This window comes from Tyto alba, unplaced genomic scaffold (assembly GCF_018691265.1).
Source record: "Tyto alba isolate M040663 unplaced genomic scaffold, T.alba_DEE_v4.0 Super-Scaffold_38, whole genome shotgun sequence".
Lineage (NCBI taxonomy): Eukaryota > Metazoa > Chordata > Aves > Strigiformes > Tytonidae > Tyto > Tyto alba.
In genome coordinates, this window is record NW_024881313.1 from 38,328,452 (window position 1) to 38,340,830 (window position 12,379).

A 12,379-nucleotide genomic window follows, 5' to 3' on the forward strand; every position below is an offset into this window, starting at 1 on the left:
GCTGGGCAGCAACGTGGAGTGATGCCTCTGGGTATTCATCCTGGCATATCTTATCTGTGATTGCCTTTGGATTGAAGCAGCCTCTTGCCGAGGTGGTGGTGAACCGTCTCTGGGCCAGACTTTCGCTTGGCAGTGTGCAGCTTTGCTGCCTTCCTTGGGCCATTGCTGGCTTGCATGCACTGAAATTTGGCTCCCATTTCTCAAGCGATGTGATATTTCAAGCTTTTCTGGGTCATTTTATACAGCAGCTATTTTTCCTTTTATGGTTTCTTGCCCTGTGCTAGCAGTGGCATCTCCCACAGCTTTATAATGGATGTGAACCACACGGGAGCACTAAACTCCCAGTAACTGTATTCCCAACGGAGAGGCGTGAGGTGAGCAACTGAGGATGAGGACCAGTTTTAATCACCACTTCTCAAGCCGTTCTCAAGGGACCACACCATACCAACTCATCGAGGTTCAGCAGTGTTCCCCATTGACTTCAAAGGGCCCAGATTTTCCCCAGGAGAGCCAAGCAACGTGGAGGTAGGTGGATGGGGATTAACCCTCTCTTAGGAACAAGTGTTGACAGCTTTCCATTCTGTGTTGGGCAAGAAGAGCTCAAACAAAGGTGTTGGTGTCCGATCCCAGGCAGGAGGTGGTATCCTGCCTTTTAAAAAATTGTTACTCAATGCATGGATTATTTTTCTTCTTCTTAATTTTTCTTTTCTGCCACCGGCTAGTCTACACTTGGTAGATTCCCCCTCAATTAACTTGGGAGTTGTCCACAGGAATTTCTGCAGACCCTGGTGGAAGGTGATTTATTTTTCACAGTGCATTTTTCACACATTTGATTGTTTAAAAGGTTTTTGTTGCCCTCTTTTTTTTTTTTTTTTTTTTTTTTTTTTTTTAAGCTAATTTGTGATGGCCAGTCACCTTGGATTTATTTATTTTTTTTGTTGAAAATATTTCATTACTGTTCTGATGTGATTGTCCTCTGAGGAGATTATCCTGTAACTTTTTAAGCCCTTGAAATGAAACCAGGACCAGACTCTGGTTCCTTTACTCATGCCAAATGGTCTTTCCTTCCAAACATGTTTTAGTTTCTCCATGACTGCATTTTGAACTAGGTGAAGCAGCCAGATATCATTTTTGATACTATAATTTTCATGCCATTTTAAAGTTATTATTTTGCGAGGTTTCTATTTGTTCTTTTTTATTATTATCACACCTGTTCATGGTATCATGAGATCATGTAGGCATCCAGCTTCCTTCTAGTCCTCGGTAGGCTTCTAGTCCTCATATCTACGGAGAATAGCTGTAAGGATATAAATACTAAAGTTTCAGCTCCCAAATGGGGGGAAATAAGAAGGATAAAAGCTGGGGCTCTGCTAGGGCTTTCCAGGGGGCTGATTTGCTGTGTGTGTTCATTGTAGCTTTTGCTTGGTCCTTGCGGACATTCAGTTACAGTTCTATCAACATGCAAACACAGAGGATTTCTTTTGAAATAGCCTAATAATTTATTTTCAAATAAACCACTGGTCAGATGGTGTGGGCATCAGGAGATTTTTGCTCTAGCAGATCTTTGTCCTGCTGCCAGTACAGTCGTGTTTCTATCAAAACATCATTATGGATAACATAAAAAAAAAAATGTGCATTTTTCCTCAGTAGGAAGCTCTCTTTGAGCCAAACACGTCTGAGATCTCCATGTACTTAGCAAACTAGAATACTCTTAAAAAAAAAAAAAAAAAAGGTCAGAACATTTAAAATAAGAGAAACGGCATAAATATAAAAACTTTCCCTGAAAAACAGCGCTTGTTCAACCATAAGTGAGGACATTGTGATCTGTGATTGAAGATGAGGAGCCCAAAAGGCTGGAGATGATTGTACGTGGTCTCCCCTGCCCATCTCCCCACCCTTTCCTACCCTACTACTTGCATGACTCTTCCTCTCCTGAAGACCTTACCAACCTGGCCTCTCCATAGCCCAAAGTCAAGGTGGAGACAAAGAACTAAGACTATTTTCTTTTAATTGCAACTTCCAAAGTGTTTCTTCTGCCCAGCTCACATGCTCTTTTCTTTTATAACTGTCTCATCCCAACAACCCTCATCACTCAGGAACTCACCAGGGTCTCCCCTGGGCTATCGTGTACCACTTGACCTTGACCCTTCTTCTCCAAGGTGGACTCTAGCACCATGCTCACAGCTACTTTAGGTGGGGAAATACTTTATAGACCCCCCCTTCCTTGGGGAATGTCAGCTTAGTCCCTTAGGACCCACTTTCGGCCTCCACTGTTGGTTGGAGAGGTTCAACAGCAGTTGAGGAGATGGAAAAAAAACTGGAGAAAGAAGCGGAACAAGTGTATGACCTTTTTGTCCTGCCTACTGAGACTGGAACAACTCATTGCTCTATGCCTCTCAGTCTACCCCAGCTTCTTGAAGGCTCTAGATGCCTTCTCTAGTTATCTTGTGAGCATCTTCAAGTTCCCGTAGGGTTTAAGATCATTTGCCCGCCTTTCCCACTCAGCTGAGTAAAAAGGTACCAATCACAGATGCAACGTCTTACACAGTATCCAGATGCCACGTCTCTGTGATTACATGGCCTCCCCTCCCCACCCCCACCCCCCCAATACCTCCTTGCCCCAGATCCCCATGGCCAAAAAAAAAATAGATCACGCCTTGCTACATCTTCGTTAGGCGCAAAACATTGAGGCGCACGGGAAGGAAAGTGGCTCCGGAGGCATACTGGATCTCCCGGAGGACTCCTTCCCACTTCTTCTGCTCTTCATCGTATCTGGGGAGAGACAGACAGACGGTTACGGTGAGGAAAGCATCTCCTCTCCCTCACTTCAGCTGCTCTCCATAGTGGTGGGAGCCCTGGTGCACGGTGTGATGTCCCACAGACATTATTTGGCCGCAAGGTATCTGTGGGAGCTGCATGGAAACTTTCAGCCCTGATGTGCTCTGGTTTGCAGCGCCAGGCTAGGGGACGTGGACATCAGCATGTGGTCTCGCAGGGGAGGGTGTATTTTCCCATTGGGAAATGGGTTGATGGCACCAGGACTGAACATCCATGGTGAAGGCGAGCAGATGCCTGCTGAGGGTGCTCTAGAGCCACATATGTGAAGGACAGGAGCAGCTAACACTATATTAGCAGCCATCAGAAAGTGCTTTCTGCCCACTTCTCTGCTCACGTGTAAGACTATCTCCTTTCCAGCCCGAGCTCTGGCATTTCCCAGGGAGAGGATGCATTGCACAAGTGCTGCTTCGCACCAAAGGGGAGGTCTGGAACCAGCTCCAGGTAAAATGTCAATGCAGCAACAAAGCTAAAGGAGCAGATTTTCCCTGGTACGTTGCTATATGAGGCTGGGAGAGGTCACTGAGTCACCTAATGTGCCCTCCAGCACAGCACAGGGCAAACTTCTCACCCAGAGACCCTTCACTGAGCCTGCAGCCTTGGGCTGGGGTAACAACATCCATCTCACACTGAAGGTATCAAGAAAGACAGAAACTATCTGCTCCCTCGGTGGCTCTCACTAACATCCGCCCCTTGCTCCCTTGGACAGTCCTGGGGAAGATTGTCACCTCCAAACGTCGTTCAGTTCCGTTGGCACCAGCTCTCCTGACTCCGTCTCCACCGTGGCAAACCCTCCAAGCAGGTAGAGCACCCCAGCCAAGCTCACCAGGCTGACCGAGCTGCGCTCCTGCGGGAACTCAGTGAAGGTGTCCCACCTGCCACGTCAAGAGAGAGGACATGTTAGGGCACCCTGCCTACCCCCCATGCTGAGGCTGTCCTCAAGTCAGGAATTAACAGCTGAATTAACTAGTGACAGTTTAACTTGTGTAGGTCTACGTGGGATGGGATCGTACACCGACTGTTGTTAGAAATACCAGTTTCCATCATCATAGTTCAACTTCATTTTGTGGTGAGTAGATGAGCTATGAAGCACACCTGGCATGGACCAGCAGGTCCCAGTGGTGGGACTGCAGCTGCAAAGCCCACCTGAAGTCAGACAGTCTGTTGTGTTGGGTGATGCTGCCAAGATGAAGCTACAGCCCTGCAGGGAACCCAAGGACTGCACCAGTTGGTGAAACAGCTTTGAAGGTGAGCCTGAGATGATCCACAGCCCAATGGCAGAGGCACTGGTGATACCCAGCTGTCCAAGGAATACAGACTGGGAGAAACTGGTATCAGCAGTTGCAAGCAGACTCCAGAACGGTTGGAAGTTGCTTAATGTACACCTGAAGCTGCTCCTTGTGTAACTATGCCCCCAAAGTATGCTCAGGTACGTACTTGTTGGCGGCAATGTCATAGACTTCCACCGAGTTGGTCAAGCCGGAGTCGGTCACGCCAGCTGCCACATAGATTTTGTCCTTGTGCACAGTGGCTCCGAACAAGGAGCGGGCAGTTTTCATGGGAGCCAACTCCTTCCACTCAAACTTGGATGGGTTGTAGACACACATCTTCTTCAGGCACTTCCTAGAGAAAGATGAGAGAGAAAAGGAGCCTTGATCGCCTGACAAGGGGCAGCTTTGCACTGCAGGAGCTCAGGGGTGTCTGCTGGGAAGAAGGTGGGGTCTCTAGAAAGGATTTTGCTCCTCCACGTAGGCATGACCGCCTTTGTTTGGGTGCGCACCCAAGGGTGCCCATGCCTGGAGACATCACTTGTGTGTATGACATATCCCCTCCTGCTGTGCCCTCTTCGGACAGGAGTCCTCAAAACTCGACATTGCTCTCACACACCTGGGTATGGGTCCAGGTAACAAACTACCCCTCAGGACCTCACACACAGCCATCAGACAGTGTTTCAGCACTCCTGATCCAACCCGACACTGCAAAATATCATCAGGAACGTCCTTGTTCCCCAAGAAGGCAAGGTAAGGTGGGTGAATGTATGCACGCTCACACTTTTCAGACCATAATCCTTTCAGAGCAGGACCTATCTTTGCTAGATTACGGCGTGTTTGCTCTGCAAACAGTCACACTTCTGCCTTGCAAAGCAATCGCTGCAGTGCTCCCCGAGAGAGGCTTTTTCTGCTGAGCCTGTCTCCTGCAGGAGGGCAGGATGGGGCTCAGGTTTGATGAGGTTTTTCACTCCGATTTCAAATACCTGCCTGGATTTAACTACTAAGGCCATGCTACTCCACAACAAGTCCAAGACAGAAGACCCTGAATGTGAAGGGTCTTCTTGCTTTTCAGTACCTCTCCCAATCTGTGTGAGACATTTATTTATTGTGAGCAAGGACAGTGCCATCTCCCTGACGTCCCTGTAGGACTCCTAAGGGTTTGGGAAGGGCTGCAGTCACGGAGGAGAGCTGAGAGGGAAGGATCCACACCTCACACCCCATCCAACCCTCCTTAACCAATGACATCCAGGTTGGGGAGGTACCAACTCATGCTCTGCAATCCCACTACTTTGAGGGATGAGTCCCTGCATTTCTCTTGCTTTTGGACTTACTTGTCGCTTCCTTTGCCACCAATGACATAGACAAGATCCTTGTGTGATACCACTGCGTGGCCATAGACTGCGTAGGGAAGGGAATCAGCTTCACCCCACTTGAAGGACCTGGATCAGAGAAAGATGGTAAGCAAAACAATTTGTAGTTTGCTGGCTGAGGCCCAGAGTACATGGAATTTTCCAGAACTATAGGTAAGCACAGATCCTGACTCAGTCTCAAAAGCATGAGGTTTTTCAGTGACATAGGGCTCATCCAGTAAATTTTGTGCTCCTAAATAAAGGGGGAAAATAAATTATGCAGAATGTTTATGCTAATGTTCATTATTTTCTGCAGCATCCTATACTCCTGGGATTTGGTGAATACTCATCTCCACTTCTCCCAGGACCTCGCCTCATTTACAAGAGTTACCAGCTGAACACAAACAAGACAGATTTCTCCATGATAAAACCAATGAGACTTAGGGGTGAATGATCCTGAGGATAGATTTCTTTTTTGGCCATTGCTTTCCTCTTTGAGGTGCTTTGGTTGGCCAACACTCAGCAAGGTCCCACGGGGGTGGGTATGCCCACATTTTCCAGTGCAGGGCTATGTTGAAGCCTCTGAACAGAGGATGTAGCTATAAGGCTTCGGAAAGCCCAAACTGGTACCCAGATAGGGCTGACCAGTTTCTCAAGAGGTGTCTGTTCATAGTCATGTAGCTTAGACTCGTCCCCTGTTTTCACACATGTAGGATGTAGCCCCAAATTCCCGCACTTTATTTTACCTAAGAACTGAGTTGCCTAGGCTCTGAGTGTTTTCTAATTCCCCAAACACACTGGGAAAATATTTGATCCCATGGACCACCAGTTTGCCCTCTGCAGGTTTGCTACAGTTGAAGTCTTGACCTAGGTAATGCTAGAAATACAAGCGGTGCTGATCACATCTCCACCAGTTTCAATTCGCTACTCAAACCACCCCCTGAGCACTTAGCAGGGGCAGACACATCCTTTCCCAGAGTCTGCAGGGGCAGATAAATGCCCTGTTCTGTCAGAACGAAACTGGTTTCAAATCTCTGCCTATAAAGCAGACTTTGAAGCACACACATCTAAATATAGAACAAGCAAAGGCTTGTTAAGACCTACCGCTCTGCCTTGTTGGGGCAGAGAGCAGCAGTCTTTGGATGTTTCTGTCCCCTGTAAGCAGAACAGGATGGTGCCTTTTAATAAAGCTCATTCCTTAACATGGGTCAGAGCCCACAGTCCAAAAAGAATCAAATATTAAGCCTGACATCAATCAGGATGGGCCATTCAGTGCCACGTCTGAGTATTTTCAAAACAAACTTCCCTGTTCGAAGCCACTCCTGGTGAGATCACAGTGAATGTCACTGAACCACCAACCAATGGGCAACAGCAAAAGGAAAAATTTCTCTTGCTCCTCTGTACAAGTCTCATGATCATCCACTAAGATCAGTCCCTGATAACATAATATCCCCATTATGCTTTCTGTCTCCAGGAGGTTCAATTACAATAATCGAAGCAGCTGGAGAGAGACAGCTTAGAGCTCCAGGGTACAGCTTGAGACAATCCCAGTGGCCCCAGCATCTAAATGCAGAGTTTGAGCCCTGTCTCTTTTTGTCCCCTGGAGAGCTGGAGTCATTTTACACATCATCTGCTTCACCTTCTTCTGTAAACCACCTCCCACCCCTCACTCACACGTGAACACTTACAGCCGGTCGTAGCACAGGACCGAATCCAAGGTCTTCTCTCCCTCTTTCAGTTCTTTCCCTCCGACCACAAAAATAGAGTTTTCTGCCTCTCCCAGGCCAAAGAGGCAGCGAGGGGAGGGCAGGGGGGGCATCCCCAGCCAGTCTGCATCCAGATGGTCGTACTGAAAGGAAACACGTGGCCATTAGCGTGTGCTCACCCGGCCCATTTGCTTAGCAAAAATCGGGGTCTAGAGGCTGAGGGCAAAGTCCATTCCCATGCATAGCTTGGTGACCCCAGTAGACACTTTCTGCAGTGCCAGTTTCTGCCTGTTCCTTACCATCTGGTGCGGGATGGGAGATTTTAGTGCAAATCCAAGTCGTAGATCATACGACATATGTTTTACGACAAGGCAAAACAGCAGAAGTGCACCAGCATGAACATGTTCTCCTCTATGCACCAAAACCTTGACTTGGAACAAGCTTGGTTGTCTTTGGCTGAGAGATGCATAGTTCCTGGGACTGGAGGAGCTGAAGGACTTCAATCTTAGGAAATTTGCCTGAACCTCTTTAGATGTAGCACATGCCACAGTATTTCATCCTGGTATTTTCCATCTCTGCCAGGTAACAGCATGGTGTCACCGATGTTGGCTACACAGCTCACTCTTTTCCCACCAATTCTTCTTCTTTCTGGCAAATGATCAGTTACCATGTTCCTCCTTTGCTTCTCAAAATACTGATGTTGTCCTGTATGATCTCAGTGAGTTTGTGAGATGAAATGTATGCGTGTCTAGCTGCACAAATGCTGTTGACACAATACCTATCGAACCAATATAGTACAACACAGCCAAGATGGTACTGCAAAGGCCAGAGCTCTTCTTGCTGACCAAAGTGTGCCAGACCCATCTGATAGATGGGGAGACTGATCCATACAGCGCTACTAGATCAGATGGCCAAATCCGTGCAGATTCTTGGACATCTGTAGAAAAAGGCATTGCCTCATCTTCCACCAGAAAAAAGATGTGAAAGATTATGAGGCTGGAGGGGTGGTGTCTCTGGGCACCATGGCTTGATGGGAACTGTAAACTGGGGCAAAAAATTTTTAATGTAGTGTGGTAGCAGAGGAGGGAGTGACGTTTTGCAGCCCGTTTGGTGAGACTCTGCAAGACAAAGCTGTGATTCATCATTGCCTGAAGCACTGTTTGCTATGGGCTCGGGCCAAAAAGCTTCAGCTTGCTGGGTTGCCTCCAAAGACTCGGCCTCAGCTGGATGCCTGTGCTTATTGTCTCTTTGCAAGCTGTGGTCCACATATGTGTTATTTATAGTGTAAACTCGAGCAGCTCAGTCACCAGGATAGTTCCTGCTTCTTGACGGATTCAGCATTGTTTTCAAGTCATAAATCTCAGAAGTGACAAATAAAGGATACCATTTTCCAACTGAAATATTAATGGAATCCTTTTCTTCCTGACAAAACTTGCAAGGCCTCTGGGATTTATCAGCATTTTTCTATTTCGATGCCTGTCCTTAAGTCTAAACTATCCCTGACGTAACTCTCCTGGCTTCAGCAGAAGGAATCAGGGAGGCCAGAAACAGTCAGAAGGTGTAAGATGCTGCTGTGCTGACATGATGATTCAAGGGTCCATCTTACAGCTGCTTGTATAAATCTGTGTGAAGTTTCAGCTGAAAAAAGGCTCAAAAGTCTTTCTTACTCACACAGAAACCATGAGCTACGTAATGCTGCCGATTGCAATAAATTACACCTTTGCAAACTGATGGCACCTTCCAGCCCTGGGACTTGTCTTCCCTTCCCATGCATGAGTGCCCCAAGGAGTTGTGAAGGGATCACTGTCCCCTACTTGTGGGGAAGGAGCTAAAAATGGCCACATGATGCCCAAGTGATTTGCTACTGAGTCAGTGGCAAATTGGAAGCTGAATAAAGAAATATTAGAATCACAGAATCATTTAAGTTGAAGGGACCTCCAGAAGTCTTTCATCCAGGCCCTCATGCACAAGCAGGTGCAGCTTTTGAGTTAGATCAGGTTGCCAGGGCTTTGTGCAGTAAAATATTAAATGTCTCCAAGGATGGATGTTTTGTGACCTCCCTGGACCCCTGCTCCAGTACTCCACCACCTCCACTGGGAAGATTTTCCTCACAGCTAACTGAAATTTCCTTTACTGAAACTCCTGGCTATTGTTTCTTGCCCCATCTTTGTGCAAATCCAAGAAGAGTCTGGATCCTTCTTCTGTGTCCCCTCTTATTAGGGAGATGCAGACACCAATGAGATCTTCCCTTCCCCTTCTCCAGGCTGATCAGACCCAGTTCAGCCTCTCCTTGTACCCCCTGTTCTCCAGCCCTGACCATCTTGGTGGCCTCTGCTAGACTCATTCCAGTACCTCAATGTCTCCCTTGCACTGGGGACCCCCAGACTGGACACAGCATCCATATGTAGTCTCACAAGTGTATGATCAAAGGGGGAAAAAAAAAAAAAAAAAATCACTTCCCTTGACCTGCTTGCTGCAGTTATGCTGAAACACCCCAGAACATGGTGACCTTCACTGCCACTCAAGGAATTACCTTGACTGGCCAGCAACCGGACTGGTGGAGCACTGGTCTTTAGACACAGGTTTCAGCCGAGTACAAAACTGCTCTGCACAGGTAAATGGTGAAGCTGAGCACGTCGTCCCTCATCCAGTGCAAAGGGCTATATCTCAAACAGCGTGTCCCCTGGCACTCCCACTGCCTTCCCCCTCCATTCCTGCTTCCTAGGGCTGTGGTTTCTTCCTGCTGACTTCTCCTTTCATGGGCTCCACGTGAGCTGCACAGCCTCCAAAGCCTGACCCTTTCCAGGTGAGGACAAGCACGGTCCCTGCACACACGGTGCAGATGTACAGCCTCCCCATGCAATGAGGCAAGGGAGGGATCAGGGCTATATGTCTCAGCTTGGGAACTACCCTTAATTTATCCTTTCTGCTTGGACACATTATTGTTTCTTCCCAGAAGACATGTCAGCCATGGGGAAAGAACAAAAGGATTTCTGGCTATGGGGGGAAGAACAGAAGATTTACTGGATACCTACAGGGTCAGCAGGAAGGGTAAGTGCCTTGTGTTAGCTGTCTACAGGGAAGGTGCTCTTGAGTTACAGCCCAGGCGTGGGCTCAGATTGCCTGCACACAGCTCAATCTGATCACAGCTTTTGTCACTGCTGGGTTAGAACAGCCGCTTTTCTTGTGGAGGATCCCCAGAAACGTCACATCGTGGTTGCCTCCGCACATGATGGAAATGGCCAAGGCAGAGACTCTGAGCTGGAACTAGCACACCTTCAGAAGCAAGAACAGCACTAGAAATGGGGCACGTATTGGTAGGTAGGGACGTACCCTGTGGCCTTGGGGTGTTTGCTCTGGGGCTGTAGCTACTGCTCTTCCTTTGTTGGCACCTGGCAGACTCACCCTTTGGTTTTGCTGTAAAGCAGAACCCAGATGTGATGACACTAACCTTCCAGGTAGTGTTCCCTAAGGCAGTCAGGGCTGGACCAAATGCACTATTCAAAGTGGTCCCCTATTCAGGATTTGGATCATGAAAGCTTATTCCTATTACCTACTCCTTCCAGCCTCCTTCCTCAATTAGCAAGACATCCACCCTCAGTGGGATCTGCCTTAAAAATATAGGGAGAAAAATCTCTAGTAAAGCAACTCATACGTTTCCCCTTCATTTACAACTTTCATTTTAGCATCACATGACAATGAATATTATTGGCATCACATGGAAGCTAAAGACTGGTGATGCTGCAAAGTAGTAGGAGAAACAAAAGAAAGATAAAATAAGTACCTGTAGGAAGTAGGAACTCATGGGATCCTCTTTGCTGTCCTCGTTGTAGTATAGTCCTCCAACAATGAAGATCTGGTTCTCTTTGGTCACCAGACTGATGTGGTTCTTTGGGATTTGAGTAGACAGGGAGGCAAAATAGCACTCATTGGCAGTGGGATCATAGGCCACTGCTCCACTGTCACTCACCATGAAAATAAGGTCCTGGAGGAACATCCCAAAGCGCATTGTGTCATTTAAAATCCCTGGGAGAGCATCGTCCTCTGTATCTTCCTCCTCATCCACTGCTCCATTGACAACATTGTCTTTCGCTTGCTTTTCACTGCTTTTCTTCACTTTCTTCTTCCTCACCACAGTGAATTTGCCTTTCTGGGCATCCTTCACCATCTGCAGTTTCTTGAGCAGCTCTGGGCTGGACTTCACCATGGCGTGCTTCTCCACGTGGTCCTTGATGTAGTCGTTGGGCATGAGGCGGAAGCGGATGCTTTCAAAGATGACAGGCAAGGCCTTCTGCCGGCTCTCATGGTCCTTGGTCCCCACCCACTTCATCACTACTTCGAAGACAGTCTCCTCTTTCTCAATGTTGAGGGAGTCACTGGAGATGACTGCAATGAGCTCATCGGGGGAGAGCTGGTAGAACTCCTCATCCCGAGAGACCAGTGCAAAGCGATCGCAAATGAAGTCCCGAGCTGCCACGGCCAGCCGGGCACAATCCAGCATCAATCCCAGCCTGAAGATAGCCAAGCAGTTGCTGAGGCAGAGTCGCTTCTGTAAGAAGGACACGCAGACAGTGAAGATAGAGGGGATCTGGAACATGTTGGCCACGGAGAAAATGTCTTGCACATTCTGCTCTGTGATCTCCAGCTCAGAAGTATAGATATAATGGAGGATCTTGCCCATGACATCTGGATCAACATCTTCCAAACTGACTTCCCTCTTCTTGCTCTCTTCCATGTCTGAGAGGAACATTGCCCGAAAATATGGGCTGCAAGCTGCCAGCACAAGCCGATGGCAGGGAAACTCCTTCCCCTTGACTTTTAAGACACAGTCCAGAAATTTATTGTGGTCCAACATGTCTTTGAGTCCATCCTGGAGGAGGGTTTGCTGGTAGAGACGCAGTTCTTCCACTTGATCAAAAGGCAAACCCATGGTGAAGAGTAACTGTTCCTTTTTTTTCCCAATCCTTTTTTTTTTTATATATATATATATATATATGTATGTATTTATGAATATATACCTGAGCCCCTGGTAAAGAAACTTACTCAAAGCAGGGCTCGCAGGTCTCCCTTGCTTCCAAACCGTCAGCACAGTGGGAATGTGAAATGCTTGCTACTATCGCAGCTGTCTGTGTATTTCAGTTTCCAACGTTGTGCTTTATATATAGCCACAGCGTTACAAAGCTTAAGGAATCCATACGGGAGCATGTGTAAGCCGATC

General features: G+C 47.6%; 1 protein-coding gene across 1 annotated transcript; it reads right to left on the reverse strand.

Moving 5' to 3' along the window:
- Positions 1–1,738: 1,738 nt before the first annotated feature.
- On the reverse strand, positions 1,739–12,379 carry KLHL40 (kelch like family member 40). Its single transcript, XM_009970095.3, has 6 exons — positions 10,946–12,379; positions 7,144–7,304; positions 5,438–5,545; positions 4,273–4,458; positions 3,564–3,710; positions 1,739–2,772 (listed from the first exon to the last, which is right to left on the reverse strand). Exons 1-6 carry the CDS (start codon positions 12,089–12,091, stop codon positions 2,661–2,663), a joined length of 1,860 nt encoding a protein of 619 aa, XP_009968397.2. The 5' UTR covers positions 12,092–12,379; the 3' UTR covers positions 1,739–2,660.

What these genes read in the sequence shown, in the direction of transcription:
- KLHL40 (XM_009970095.3), bottom strand. Translation starts at nt 12,091, where the DNA reads ATGGGTTTGCCTTTTGATCAAGTGGAAGAACTGCGTCTCTACCAGCAA. An exon ending in TGAGTTCCTACTTCCTACAG is followed by an intron (nt 7,305 to 10,945) that starts GTACTTATTTTA and finishes GTTTCCTTTCAG; the next exon opens with TACGACCATCTGGATGCAGA. An exon ending in GGTGGCAAAGGAAGCGACAA is followed by an intron (nt 4,459 to 5,437) that starts GTAAGTCCAAAA and finishes ATCTTTCTCTAG; the next exon opens with GAAGTGCCTGAAGAAGATGT.